At 44.5% G+C, this 13623-nt stretch overlaps 1 protein-coding gene across 1 annotated transcript in view; it reads right to left on the reverse strand.

The window, feature by feature from the left end:
- Positions 1-535: 535 nt before the first annotated feature.
- The window catches only part of Clasp1 (cytoplasmic linker associated protein 1), a 269130-nt gene continuing 256042 nt past the window's right edge, over positions 536-13623 (reverse strand). The window contains exons 41-43 of the mRNA XM_040294156.2: positions 12244-12450; positions 10721-10837; positions 536-3463 (exon numbers count right to left, since the gene is read on the reverse strand). Of these exons, the coding sequence (XP_040150090.1) occupies positions 3377-3463; positions 10721-10837; positions 12244-12450 (411 nt within the window). The 3' untranslated portion in view covers positions 536-3376. The remainder of the gene's footprint in view (positions 3464-10720; positions 10838-12243; positions 12451-13623) is intronic.

Genomic DNA, 13623 nt, shown 5'->3' on the forward strand with positions numbered 1-13623 from the left:
TTCGAAAGATTAAGATGTCAAATCTTGTGTTATGTTTCTTTTGTATTCTAGGAAGTTGGGAAAACATTTTTAAAGGGTTCAAAGGTGGAACCCTTGAGTTTGGTGCATGTTTCTTCTAAGACCTGTTCTTGCTGGTGCCTCAAGTCCTCAAGAGATGGCAGCAATGTGGGGGACCAGCCTGTGTCGGCAGCTTTTGGTCTAGTCTCAGCAGTTAAGGTCAAGGCTTGCCTTCTGCTTCCGCTTTTCTGGAAGCTGATGTTCTCACTGATCAGATGAAGGAAATGGGGCCCAGACAAGCAAGGTACCCCCGGAGCAGAGCTGGGGTGACACCACTGTCCTCATCCCTAGCCTTCCTGCCCCACACATCACCAGCAGCTGGTTCCCAAGGGGCCAGTCAGGTGGGACATTTCCTTGGTGACTTGACCTCTACATCACGAGGCGGTCCTCTGGAATTCTTTGGAAATATCACTTTGTTCTGATGGGATAAGGGATCCGCAGGATGCATTGGCGGTACAGAAACATCAACGCAGGAAACTGAATTAAGTTTCATTTATTCTAGGGCAAACTCAAAAGGGTTTTTTTTTGTTTGTTTTCTTTTTTAGCAAATCCTAGCACATTATTAACAAAAAAAATCTGTACATTTGCCATGATACACTTGAAAGTGAAACAAATAAGATATAAATACAGATATGGATGCAACATGAAAAAGCCCAAAAAAACCCAAACAAAACAAAACACCCAACCAGGGTGTGGGGGGACCATGCGCGTGAACACAGTGCCAAAACTATTTTGGTGGCTGATATTTTTCAGAGCATTTCTTTTCTCATTTCCAAACATTGTTAGCAGAGTCTTGGGGTTCTACAAAGTCCTTATTTGCTGTCTTTTAAAGTGTAATATTATGCTTGATAAGTAAGGGTGGCAGGGAAAGAAAAGGGTTGATGAGACAAAATCATCTGCATTACCTGGGGGGCTAGGAAGCTAGTGTGAGCCACAGAAGAGGCTGCAGGCGGCCCCCTGTGGCACCGGGTCCAGAAGCACACGCAGTGCAATTGAAGAAAGCCGCGTGCCTCAGGGACCTGCCGCACCTGCAGGACTGTGGTCTGAGGAGGGTGGCAGCAGCTTTCAGGGAAGCAGAGTCAGATGAACCAGCCCCTAGCCTGGGGCAAGAGAGCGTCTGAGGAGGCCCTGGACAGTCAGGCAGATGGGAGGCAACAGTTTTTGCTCTGCTCTGGGGTGTCCCATGGTTTCATCTGAATAGGAGCCCTGCAGAGGGTGGCGGCAAGGCAAGGCAGCTGCGCTGTCAGGGTTTGGAGGGCAGCTGGCGTGGACACAGCCACCCTGGTGAGGTGGTGGCGGCATGCGAGTCTCCTCGGCGTGGCACGGTGGGCAGCGATTTTCAGATTGAGGCCAAATGACCTGTGAAGTGATTGTTCTCTGTCTCTAGTCAGGAGATTGAAGAGGGTGCAAGTGACATTCAAGGCTAGCCCTTTGTAAGTACGGGGAGGACATCAGGCAATGTTCGAGAGCCTTCCAACTACACTGGGGGTGTGGTGACCTTTTGGAAGCCAAAGAGCTCCAAAAGAAGGGTCTGACTGATTAGGTGTAGGAGAACCCACAAAGAAGACCTCACCAGGACGGGTTTCCACACAGAGGGGCGACCAACTGATGCTGGGACTCAGGAGAGTATAAAAACGAAATCCCATTAATGAACTATTAACAAACAAGCAAACACACGAACAGTATTTATCATTGAAAGTAAGGCCTGGTCCTGCTGTTTTGAGCCAAAGTCAGTCAATAATAGTCAACCACTTAGATGCACCCCTCAAGTTCCCTAAGCAGCAGCAGTGGGGTACCTGACACCTGATAAGATATCCCCTACACACACACACCTGGAGATCAGGGGGTCTTCATACTCAGTGACTGTTTCCAAATATATTACCTATCATTCACAACTTCCCCCGTCAAATCTAGAGGGCCAGAGAAGGGGGTGGTGGGAATGGGGGATGAGAAGCACAAACTCCGGTGCCTCAGCCTTGGTTTCAGTCCTCACAGCTGCAGAGGACTCTGCACTAGGACAGCCAAGACCTCACTAAAATTAATGTCCAAGGAAGCACTTTCCTTATGGAGGATCTAACAGTAAGTGATGGCAGATGATTTCATGATTGCATTAGACTGCCATCTGGCTTAAGAACTTTACTCAAGACTCATTTATTTGTAGCAACTGTACCCTAAAGAGCTTAAAAAGGGAGCCGGTGGTTTCCCTGGGAAGGAAACAGACTCTAAAGGTGTGTTTCAAATCCTGTAGTTCTGCCATCTGCCGCTCACCTTAAACAGTGACTAACAATCAAGAAAGTACTTCAACTTATAAAATTAAAAATGATTTGGATAAACATGATTTTTCTACACTTTTTTTTTTGCTGTTAATCTCAAATTACATAGAGAAGCCAAAACTGGGCTGGTAAAGTAGGCGTTTGCTAGATTAGCTGAGAACATTTTAGAACTGAACAGCTTAGGCAAAGCTGATGGGGAGGGAAGGGAGATGGCACCAGATTTGAATCACTGACCTGGGGAGTCCTGGGAGAATCCCTATCTCAACAGCCATTCCCCAAGACCTTAGCAGGGAGAGAGACAGACTTATACCTTCTGTGCATCACACGATGCGATCCATCTCTGATGGATGCGGTCAATTATAAGTATGGTTGGACTTATACTTCAAGAATTCTTCTGGCATGGCAGCTCTGGGGCAGGGACATCTGACGAGTTGTTCAGAGGGGCCTTCCTGACTCTGTGCTCAAAGCCAGGACAGCCGGCTCCATTTTGCGTGAGCTAAGTGACAGACCAGCTTCCAGCTCTTCTCCTTTTCCTGCTAAGGCTTGAGTTCCACTTTTAGGAGGTCTCAAAACCAACCTAAAGACATGCACCCTTTCTTGGTATCAGATGGGAAAAGGGTAGGGGGCTTCGCCTCACACAGGCCGTTTCATAAGAATGTAAGCTGAGAATAAGGAACACCCCCACATCCATTATTAATTGAAAAAAAAAAAAAAGAAAAGCTACTGTCTACCAAGCATTGGCTAGAGAGCTCTGATTGTTAAAAACTGCACCCCACATACATGATTTTGTGATTGCAACAGGCGGTACAAGACGTGTGTAAGTATGGCTCTTGTTGTTCTCATTCCTTTCGTCTCTACGAAGACTGCGATACAGGCCTTGCTTCCGTTACATTCAATACCAGTAAGATTCTACACAAAAGCTGGAAGGGACCAAAATACTGATTGTAATAAATATGTGCGGGCCTCCTCGTACTGACTGGGCAGCCGATGGGGGGTCTGAGGCACCACCGATGGCGTCTGACTCTGCACAGAGACTGGCACTGCCACTAGCTGTGCGTGGAGACGTCGGAGGAGGAGCTGCTGTTGCTGTTGGTGGTCTGTGCCCTCTTTATGTATAAGTTTAGTAGCTTCATCTGCAGAGAGAAGAGACACTGAGTTAGGAGGAAAAGAAGGAGAGAGGGAAAAAAAAGAAAATGAACCACCCCGATGACCACCAGACAACAGCCTGCCCCTATTCCCCTATGGGGAACCCGTCACACAGACGTCCAACTCAGTGTTCCACTCATCACGTGCACCTGCAGGTGCTGGCCACAGCTGGGGAGGCGCTCAGGATCTCGAGGAGCAGGGAAAAGTAGTGGGCTATCACAAAAGAAGGAAGGTGTCACAACAGGCCACTGGGGCTTGGAGACCAAGTTCTCCAAGGGGCAGGCTACATGTCACTGCATGTAGCTGCAGCCCAGTGGCTCCTCAGCACTCAGATGGACAAGAGTGAGAACAGGAACAAGGACAAGGCTCAATTAGAGGTCAAGTCTGTGACTCTCACACTGTGCTCAAGTTCTCCCTTTCTCTAGCACCCCTCCTGCCTAGGAAACCTGCTGCCACCTCAGGCACCGGAGTCCTATCTCAAAGGCCACTCCACAAAACCTTGTTCTGATTAGAGTCTGGATGGGTTCATCTTCCTTCAAACTCTGTGGCTCTAGCTCCTCATTTAACTCACTGTAGATGGGCTTACATACAGTTTGTGTGTGTATGTATGTGTGTGTGTGTGTGTGTGTGAGAGAGAGAGAGGGGGGGGGGAGGCTTACTTGTGCCCTCACACAAGATTAGATCTCTGAGGTCCTATACAGCATCACAAGGTAACTCAGATGGACAGAATACTTAGCAATGCAAGGCCTTGAATATCTGTAATCTCATTTGCTTTCAACTGAAGTCCCTTTAGGTTCTTAAAACACATAAAACTTCAGATGACATTGTAGGTACTTAAGAAACGCTTGCTGAATGCTACTAAATTAATCTATTGTGCACAGAAGCAGCATCAAAGGAATTATGAAAAACTTTGAGTCCACAGCCCTGTATCTGTCTCACTCTAAGCAGGCTATGGGGCCGAGACCAGCATAAACCTGCCCAGGGCAAGGACCTGATCTCCAGGATGACCTTGAAGCCAGGCTCATGGGAATGCGCAGGTGCGTGAGCAATGTTATGGAGCACCGAGCCCTGGAGGCCCTGCGCCCACCCCTAAAGGGGCCATCTGCTGGGGTGCATCCTCCTACACCCTGACTTAGATCCCTGGACATGTTATCTACATGGAGATGGGACACAGGGTATGCTGTGCCAGGCAAATGGAGGGAGTATGTGCTAAGTGTTACTCATTGGTCCACTCTGGGGTCTCCCCGTGGCAGGCTGTGCGCTGTCTTCCTCTTAACCATATTAAGAGCTAACTTTATGCTAGCTTACACTACACACCATGGTTGGTTTTTGGTCCCTTCTTTTTTATTTTTATTTTTTGTAGTTGTAGATACATAGCCTGCCTTTATTTTGTTTGTTTACTTTTATGTGGTGCTAAGGATCGAACCCAGCAACTCACACATACATGCTAGGCAAGCACTCTGCCACTGAGCCCCAGCCCTAGCCCCCTGACTTTAATTTTGTTCTTCTGAGGTGCTAGGGATGAAACCCAAGGTATTGCACAAACCAACATGTCCTGAGCTACACCCCTAGCCTTTCCCTGCCTTTTACACTCTTGAACTTCACTACAGTGGGTGGTGCTATGACGACAAGTGTCACCACTCACAGGGACTTTAATGCTTAAGGCTGTGATCTGTGAGGAGACTGTTCCCCCCATGCCTTCCTATTCCTACTGGAGCTGCTCACATGGTCCCTCCTCCTCCCCCTTTACACACGGGGCCCCATCCTGCAAGCCTAGCTCGGTTCCACTTCCCTCCTGCTCCAGTGGCCTGTCACCCCGCCCTCGGGGCATGTCCCATTGTGTCTTCTAGTGGCGGCTCATTCCTGGGCTGCTGTTCAGGTTTCCCTGTGTGTCAAGTGTGTCCCCCAGCTGCATCTTCTGTCCTTCCGAGGCAGGGCAAAGCCTCTGCTCTTCCCGCACCTTGGCTCAGTGTGGGGAGAACAGTCCCCAGTACACACTTGTTGGAGTAAAGAGTTAAAGGAAAAAAAATAAGATCTGGAAGACAAGATAGTTATAGTTCTATGAAATCTGATTATAAATGAATTTAAACACTCTTATCCATATTTTCAACTCAAAAATCACTATTGTCTCCCTAGAGTCCGATCTAGAATGCAATTATGAGGAAAGAGCATTAGTAAGAGTTCGTAACGTGCATGTGTTCGATGGTTTACGGGGAGCTTTTACAGTGATTGTCGTATTGAGCCTTACAGAAATCCTCGAACACGGGCAGAACAGATTCTCTTCTCTTACAAAAGAAAAGGCCAAGGTTCAGGAGGCTTGCTGGATAAGCTGGTTTAGAGTTGACTCTAACTTTAGGATGTTAAATGTAATTGCCACGGCAACAAAGGAAACAGCTATAGAATATACACAAAAGGAAATGAGAAGGGATTCAAAATATTTCACTACAAAAATTTAAAAAACCCAAAGATGACAGTAATGTGGAAAATGAGGAACAAAGAGCTCACAGTAAAATGCCAGAAGTGCCTCCTGATCAGTAATAACTCTAAACGTCAGCAGATTAAACCCTCCCATCAAGACACAGATTGGAAAAATGGATGAAAAAAATCTGATTCAACTATATGCTGCCAATAAGAGACTCCGTTTAGATCCAAAGATAAATGGGTTGAAAGTGGAAAATATGTTTATGCAAATAGTAACCAGAGACAGCAAGAATCAGAAAAAAACAGATCTTAAATCAAAAGAAGTTGTAAGAGAAAAAGGAGGATAATAGATGGTTGAGGGAGAGTGGGCGGGCCGGGGTGAGGTGAGGCCCTCCAGGAGGAGAGGCAGGCATGCGGGCCATGCCTGGGCACCCAACCCAGGACGTGGCCATCTCCTGGTGCCTCTGCAGTTCCTTCGAGGTCAGCTGCCCCCAGCAGTGGGTGAGGCACTGTGGTGAAAATCACAGCATCCTGGCAGCTGGACTGGGGTGTGAGGAATTCGTGCAGACACATTAGGGAGCTACTGTGGGGTGGCGACCCAATATAAAATATTTTGATAAAAGATACTACTTAAAATTCTAGGACAAATCTGAAGCAGGACAGTTCCAGCTTTCCAAATCAACTACAAATTCCTAGGCATTTACTGAAATTTTCACAAATGTTACAAATATTCTTTGTGGATATTAAAAAATGCTCTGTTGATTCTGTGACAGTGTTAGTTTGACATGGCGTACACATAAGTCTTTGTTCCCTGTGTACTTCACAATGAAATCAGACAAGTAACAGAGGATCCATGTTTCAACCAGGAAGACTTGAAGTACGGTGGTTTAAATAGGACTAGTTCTAATTTGGTAAGAAATTTATTTTAAGAAACAATTAAAACCAGCTATAAACCACACACACACACACACACACACACGGGATGAATGCAGCCAGGCACAGTGGTGCACACCTGTAACCCCAGTAACTTGGGAGGCTGAGGTGGAAGGATCACAAGTTTGAGACCAGACTCAGCAATTTAGTGGCCCTGAGGACTTAGTGAGACCCTGTTTAAAAAAAAAAAAAAAAAAAAAAACATAAAAAAAGAGCTGAGGATGTGGCTCAGAGTTAAGTGACCCTGGGTTCAATCTCCAGATAGACAACAACGACAAAAAAGTTTAGTGCAGCATGAAGATAAAATAATCTTAAGCATTTACTATATAATAAGAGATTATCTAAATATATGAAGCAAAAATGGATACAACAGACAGTTCTACAGTAACAGTTGGGGACTTTGATATTTCACACTCTCAATATTGGTTAGAATGATGAGACAAAAGACAAGGAAATACAGGACTTGAACAACACAATAAACCAGATCTAACAGACCGAGCCCAAACTCTCCACCCAACAATGGCACACACATTCTCCTCAAGTGCATGTTTCCCAGTGTAGACCAAGCGTTGGGCCACAAATTCTCAGCAGATTCTAAGAGATATCATAAAAAATATCTTCTCTAACCATAGTAAGATGAAGTCAGAAATAACAGAAGGAAAACTGAAGAACTTATAAATCTGTAGAAATCACTTTTAAAAGTCAGTGAGTCAGCTGAGTGTGGCAGGGCACACCTGCCACTCGGGAGCTGAGCTGGGGGATTGAAAATTAACTGCCAGGGCAACTTAGCAAGAGCCTGTCTCAAAATTAAAAAGGGCTGGGGATGAAGCTCAGTGGTGGAGAGTCCCCTTTAAGGCAAAACAAAAAACCAAAAAAGCCCCACAAGGTTCATTCAAAAATATTTTGAGAGAAATGAAAATGAAACACCACCCAGCATTCCAAGTTTCCGTCTAGGGGAGGGTAGAGCTGTGAGTGCCTGAACAAGCTTCAAATCAACAAGAGCTACATTGGATCCAGGAGAGGAAGATAATACAGGCAGAGCAGAGACGAAAGAGAACCAAAAAATAATAGGAAAAAAATAGATGAAACTAGAAGTTGGTTTTTTGAAAAGATCAACAAAGTTGATGGATTTTTAACTAGGTGGACTAAGGAAAAAAAAAAAGATGCAGATTATAAAAATCAGAAGTGAATGTGGGTACGTTATGACTAATAATGGGAATAAGAAGGGTTATAGGAATATTATTAATTATACACCCCAAACTGGATAATCTAGATGAAATGGATGAATTTCTACAAACAACAAAAACAGAATCACAAAGAAACTCTGAACAGACCTGTAACTAGTAAGAAGTAGTCAAAAAAATCTCCAAAAAGTAAAAGCCTGAACCAGATGACTTCACTGGTGAATTCTTCCAAACATTTAGAAAAATAATACCAATCTTCCTCAAATTTTTCCAAAACACAGTAGGGGGAAAATGCTTCTAAACTCATACTACAATGTCAGCACTGCCCTAATAACAAAACTATAGATGATATCTCTAATGAACACTGATGAAAAATTCTCAACAAAGACTAGCAAATAGAATTCAGCAGCAAATTTAAAATATTATATAAAGAGACCAAATGAGATATATTGATTTATTCCTGGAATGCAAAAATGGTTCAACTTATAAAAAATCATTGTAATATACGATGTTAACAGAATAAAGAAAAAGATGTGACTATTTTTTAAAAAAATATTTATTTTTTTTTAGTTGTAATTGGACACAATATCTTTATTTTATTTATTTTTATGTGGTGCTGAGGATCAAACCCAGGGCCTTGCACATGCTAGGTGAGTACTCTACCACTGAGCCACAATCCCAGCCCCAAGATGTGACTATTTTAACTGGTGCAGAAAAACATCTGAAAAATATAATACCTTCTATGATAAAAACACTCAAACTAGGAATAGAAAAAACTTATCTTGACATATTAAGTCATATATGAAAAACTCACAGCAAAAATTATACTCAATTGTGAAAGACTGAAAACTTATTCTAAGATCAGGAACAATGTAGGGACTCTTGTTCTTACCACTCCAACACAGTACTAGATGTTGTAGCCACAGCAATTAGAAAATAAAATAACAAAGTAAAGGCATCTAAGTGAGAAATTAAGTAAATCTTCTTTGTAGATGATATTACTTTTATGTAGAAAACCCTAATGATCACACACACATAATCTGTCAGAACTGTTAGAAATTAATTCAGCCGAGACGGTACAAAAATCACCAAGCAAAATAATATGCAAGTTGGGGTGATGGCTCAGTGGTTGAGCAGTTGCCTAGCATGTGTGAGGCCCTGGGTTCCATCCTAGCACCATAAGAATAAATAAATAAAAATTCCCCTCCACTAACAATGAACAACCCAAAAAGAAAATTAAGAAAATGTTATGTATAATAGCATAAAAAAACCTGAAATATTTAGGAAATTATTTAACCAAGGAGGTAAAAGACTCACACAATTAAAACTACAGTATGCTTCTGGGATAGTGGTACACGCCTGTGATCTCAGCTAATGTGAAGCTTGAGGCACAAGGACCACAAGTTGAGGCTAGCCTGGGAAACTTAGTGAGACCCTGTCTCAAAATAAAAATAAATAAAGGCTGGGTATATATCTTGGTGAGAAAGTACATTCCCAGAATGTGTGAGGCCTTGGGTTCAATATCCGGTACCACAAAAACCAAACCAAACCAACAAAAACCTACAAAATGGTGCTGAAAGAAATGAAAGATTATGCAAAGAAGTGGAAAAATATCCCAGGTTCATTGGACTAGAAGACATTTGATGTCAATATTACTCAATAAGATTGATTATGTGAATGATATATAGATTTAATGCAATATATCAAAATTCCAAAGAGATTTTTTTTGCTGAGTTAGAAAAAACCAATCCTAAGATTCATATAGAATGTCAAGAAATCCCAAATAGTCAAAAGACCTTGAAAAGAACCAATCTAGAGGACCCATACCTCTGGAATCAACTTAGTACAAAGTTATAGTGAACAAATCAGGGTGGAACTGGCATAGAGACATACAACAAGGAGACAGAATACAGAGCCCACAAGTGAACCTTCGCAGACGGTCGAACAATTTTTGAAAAAGTGACAGGACTATTCAACGAGGAGAGGATAATATTTTTAACAAATGATGCTGGGAAAAGAGGTATCTGCATGTCAAAAGAATGAATGAAGTTCAACTCTTCCCTAATACCAATATACAAACATTAACCCCAAGTGGATGGACCATTCAAAATGGAATAACCTGAGTGTCAGAGCTTCCTGAGTCTAAAACACTCTTAAAGGAGTGTAAGTGGCAGGTCCTGGAGTCCAACCTCTGTGTGCCCTTGGGCAGGCCAGAGAGGACAACCATCCTTATCTCACAGGGATGTCATGAGGAACACAAGTGAAAGCATGCCAAGAGTGTGGACCAGCTCCTGGGGCAATGGTGGGTACCAGGCAACGGCCACTACTACTGTCAATGCCCACAAAGGACTCCGCTCTGATTCAGCAATTTGTTAAGCACTTATGTAAATTTCCTTGGTGTTCCTGTGAGAAACCAAGCTGGTTTCTGAATAAAGTTGTCTTTCTCCAGGGAGTAAAATAAAAGTTAATTTATTTTGCAAAAGCAGGAGTTAAAATAGATGATGATGTATCATGTTAGCATTCTCTTAAAACTTCATTACATGGCTGGCCATTTTCATCTTAAAACATGCTTTTTGAGAAATAAGGCCCAGCTGAAACACACCTGATGAGAAGAAGCAGTCTGGAGCCCAGAGCCACCACAGAGCAGGCTCACGTCAAGCTGGCAGGGCCCAGGTGTGGATGTCAGCTAGGTAACACTGTACATACCTTGCTCCCCGTGAGCTGTGCGAGGTGAGGTTTCAGGTCTTCTCCGATTACGGAATAAATTGCCACTAAGCAAAACACGCTGGCCTTCCGCACGCTGCTTTCCGTGTTGTCATAACCCTAGAAGCCAAGGGGGACACAAAAAGGAAATCAGATCAAAGGCTTGCTTCATAGTTAATGCCTCAGCAACTTCTACCAACACCCTCATATTTCAACCCTGGACGTGTCAGTCACCATCAGGACCTACCTAAGACCTGCAACTGAATCCCGAGGGTTTTCACCTGAAAGGAGTCAAAATTGACTTATATTAAGAGTGACCTGGTGGGTGGGGTGCAGAGGCAAGAAGGGGTAAGTGCGATCTGTGAGCCACTACTAAAAAGATGCCACGACAGAGATGAATTGAGAAAGCAAAATTAAGGGAAAAAATACTGGTTTCATTCACACTTCTCACAATGTTAAAGCAAATTCATGTGTGAAAACACTGTTAAAGAAACGAGAGGGCTGGGGCTGTGGCTCAGTGGTAGAGCGCTTGCCTCACATGCGTGAGGCACTGGGTTCCATGCTCAGCACCACATAAAAATAAATAAAATAAAGGCCTGCTGTCCATCTACAACTGTGAAAGAAAGAAAGAAAGAAAAGAAAGAAAGAAGGCCTGCTGTCCATCTACAACTGCAAAAGAAAGAAAGAAAGGAATGAATGAATGAATGAATAAATGAGAACTACATCATTCACCATCATAGGTGAAAGCCATCTGTCCTCCAGTGATTGCTAGAGCTGCCCATGCCCCTGTGTGACATATGCTCAGTCTCCCTGTCTGACTTATTCCTGCACCAAACCCAAATGGGCCTATCTGCCGGTCTCCAAAGAACCCTGGTGACTTTTCCACTTTCATGCCTTTCCCTCTGGAATGATCCAGTCCCCAACTAAGTATCCAAATTCCCACCAAACGCTCAGCCAAAAGCGCATTTTTTAAATGGGAGGCTAGCTACTTAATAAATTCCTTTCTACCTTTACCCACAGAAATCCTCTCTCCCATCCCCACAAAATGGAAACCACCCCTCCACTGTGATGCAGCACATGACACTGTCACCTGTAGTAGCCATGTGGCTGCATCATGTCACATGACAGGCTGAAAGTCCCTGAGGTGGGGCCACACATGTCTCCTGCCTGTCAGAGGATGCCTAGTTCACTGCCTGCCACCTAGAAGAAGTGTTTATTGGGCATATGAAAGCAAGCACCCTGTCTGAGTCACACTCCTTGCCTAGGGCTGGGGCCACAGGAGGTTTGCAACAAGGATCTGATGAAGGAATGAACAAAAACAGATGATCAAAATATGTTTATCATAAACAGAAAGTCCATTCTGTGAGCCACAGTTCTGGGCTGCCAGGTGCCTACCTTCCTGCTGTACCAGAAGCGGGCAGACTAAAAGACACAGGTCCTAAAGAGAGGGTTTCCGCCTGCGGTTTTCCTACCTGCAGGCCAGTGAAGGAGGGCAGCAAAGACCATGTGACCTGGGAGCAGCTCACCTGCAGCAGGCCCGGGATGATGTCGGCGAGGAGCTGCAGCAAGGACTCCTTGGCGATTCTCTCCACGACTTTGGTCTGCATCTTGATGGCGGCCAGGTTGATGGGGTAGTCGGCTGTCTGGATGATGGGGCAGAGCACTTTGATGCACTGCTCTGGGTGGATGGAACTGGCCAGTGTGGAGGCAGCCTCCTCAGCAGCTCGCACCACCTGAAACACCAGGTCCCCAGGGTGAGCCTCATGTGCTCAAGAGGAGAAAGAACCCCACCGCTGTTTTAGTTCCGAGGCCAATGACAAGGGTCTCACTGAATGCCAGAGGGTGGCCTCAGTTTCTCTAACACTGTCAAGGTGAAGCAGAGTGGTATGGAGGGCAATTTTTTCAAGAGGGGCGTTTTGCTAAAAACTTCAGAACAGTGGTTTTCTAAGAACGTCCTCCATCTCCAGCAGTAGCAGCATCCCTGGACCCCCACTGGAGGTGGGTCCCGCGAGCTGTTACTAAAGCCCTTCAAAGGTTCTTTTTAAGACAGGGTCTCACTATGTTGCCTTGAATCCCTGGGCTCAAGTAATTCTCCTGTCTCCACCTCCGGTGTAGCAGGGACTAGGGATGCACGCTGCCACGCCCAGCTTCCCTGGGTGATTTGTAAAACCAATGCTGCAGAATCTCTGCCCTAAATGATTAGAATTTAAAGATACAAATGCTCTCCCCGATGGCTAGTGGGACCCCACAGTGGAGTCACCAAAGAGAAGCCTGAAGGAAATGAGAGTGCCTTTCACCTGCTTCCTCCGAGGGGCTGAACCACAGGTAGCTTGGTGGGCTTGAGAGAAGCCTCTGGAAGTGTTCCTGGGAGGTTCCCAGGGAAAGCTGCTTTTCTAGGAATGATGCCCCCTCACCTTGTACTTTTAACAAAGAGCATGAAATGACCACCTCATGGTCAGAGGAGCAGCCTCTGACCTGTGGAGAGCCACAAGACACTTTGATAATAAAGGGAACCAAGTGCAAAACTCAGTAAAAGGAGGGGGAGCATGCAGAAGATGTGGTAGGAAGAAAGAAGCGGGTTTGTGCTTAGGGATCTGAGGATCTCACCAGTCCCAAGCGCAAATACTGCACTTCCTCATCTGTAAAATGGGGGTATCAAATGAACGATGAGTGCTATTCAAGATAGTGCAGACACTAAGTAACTGATACTTCCTCCTATTAATAGCATGGAGTGTTTAACGTATGCACATTATGGAAATGATGTATGAGTAAAGTCACCAGGCTAAAGGCATAGATGCATTTTCTTATGAAGTGCAATGAAAACCTAATACTTTTCTTTTAGAGCCTGCCTTGGACTGGGGATCCCAGTCCATTCTCTGCATTGTATTCTGCTGCTCAAAATAACT

Source organism: Ictidomys tridecemlineatus, chromosome 7 (assembly GCF_052094955.1).
Source record: "Ictidomys tridecemlineatus isolate mIctTri1 chromosome 7, mIctTri1.hap1, whole genome shotgun sequence".
NCBI classification, from domain to species: domain Eukaryota; kingdom Metazoa; phylum Chordata; class Mammalia; order Rodentia; family Sciuridae; genus Ictidomys; species Ictidomys tridecemlineatus.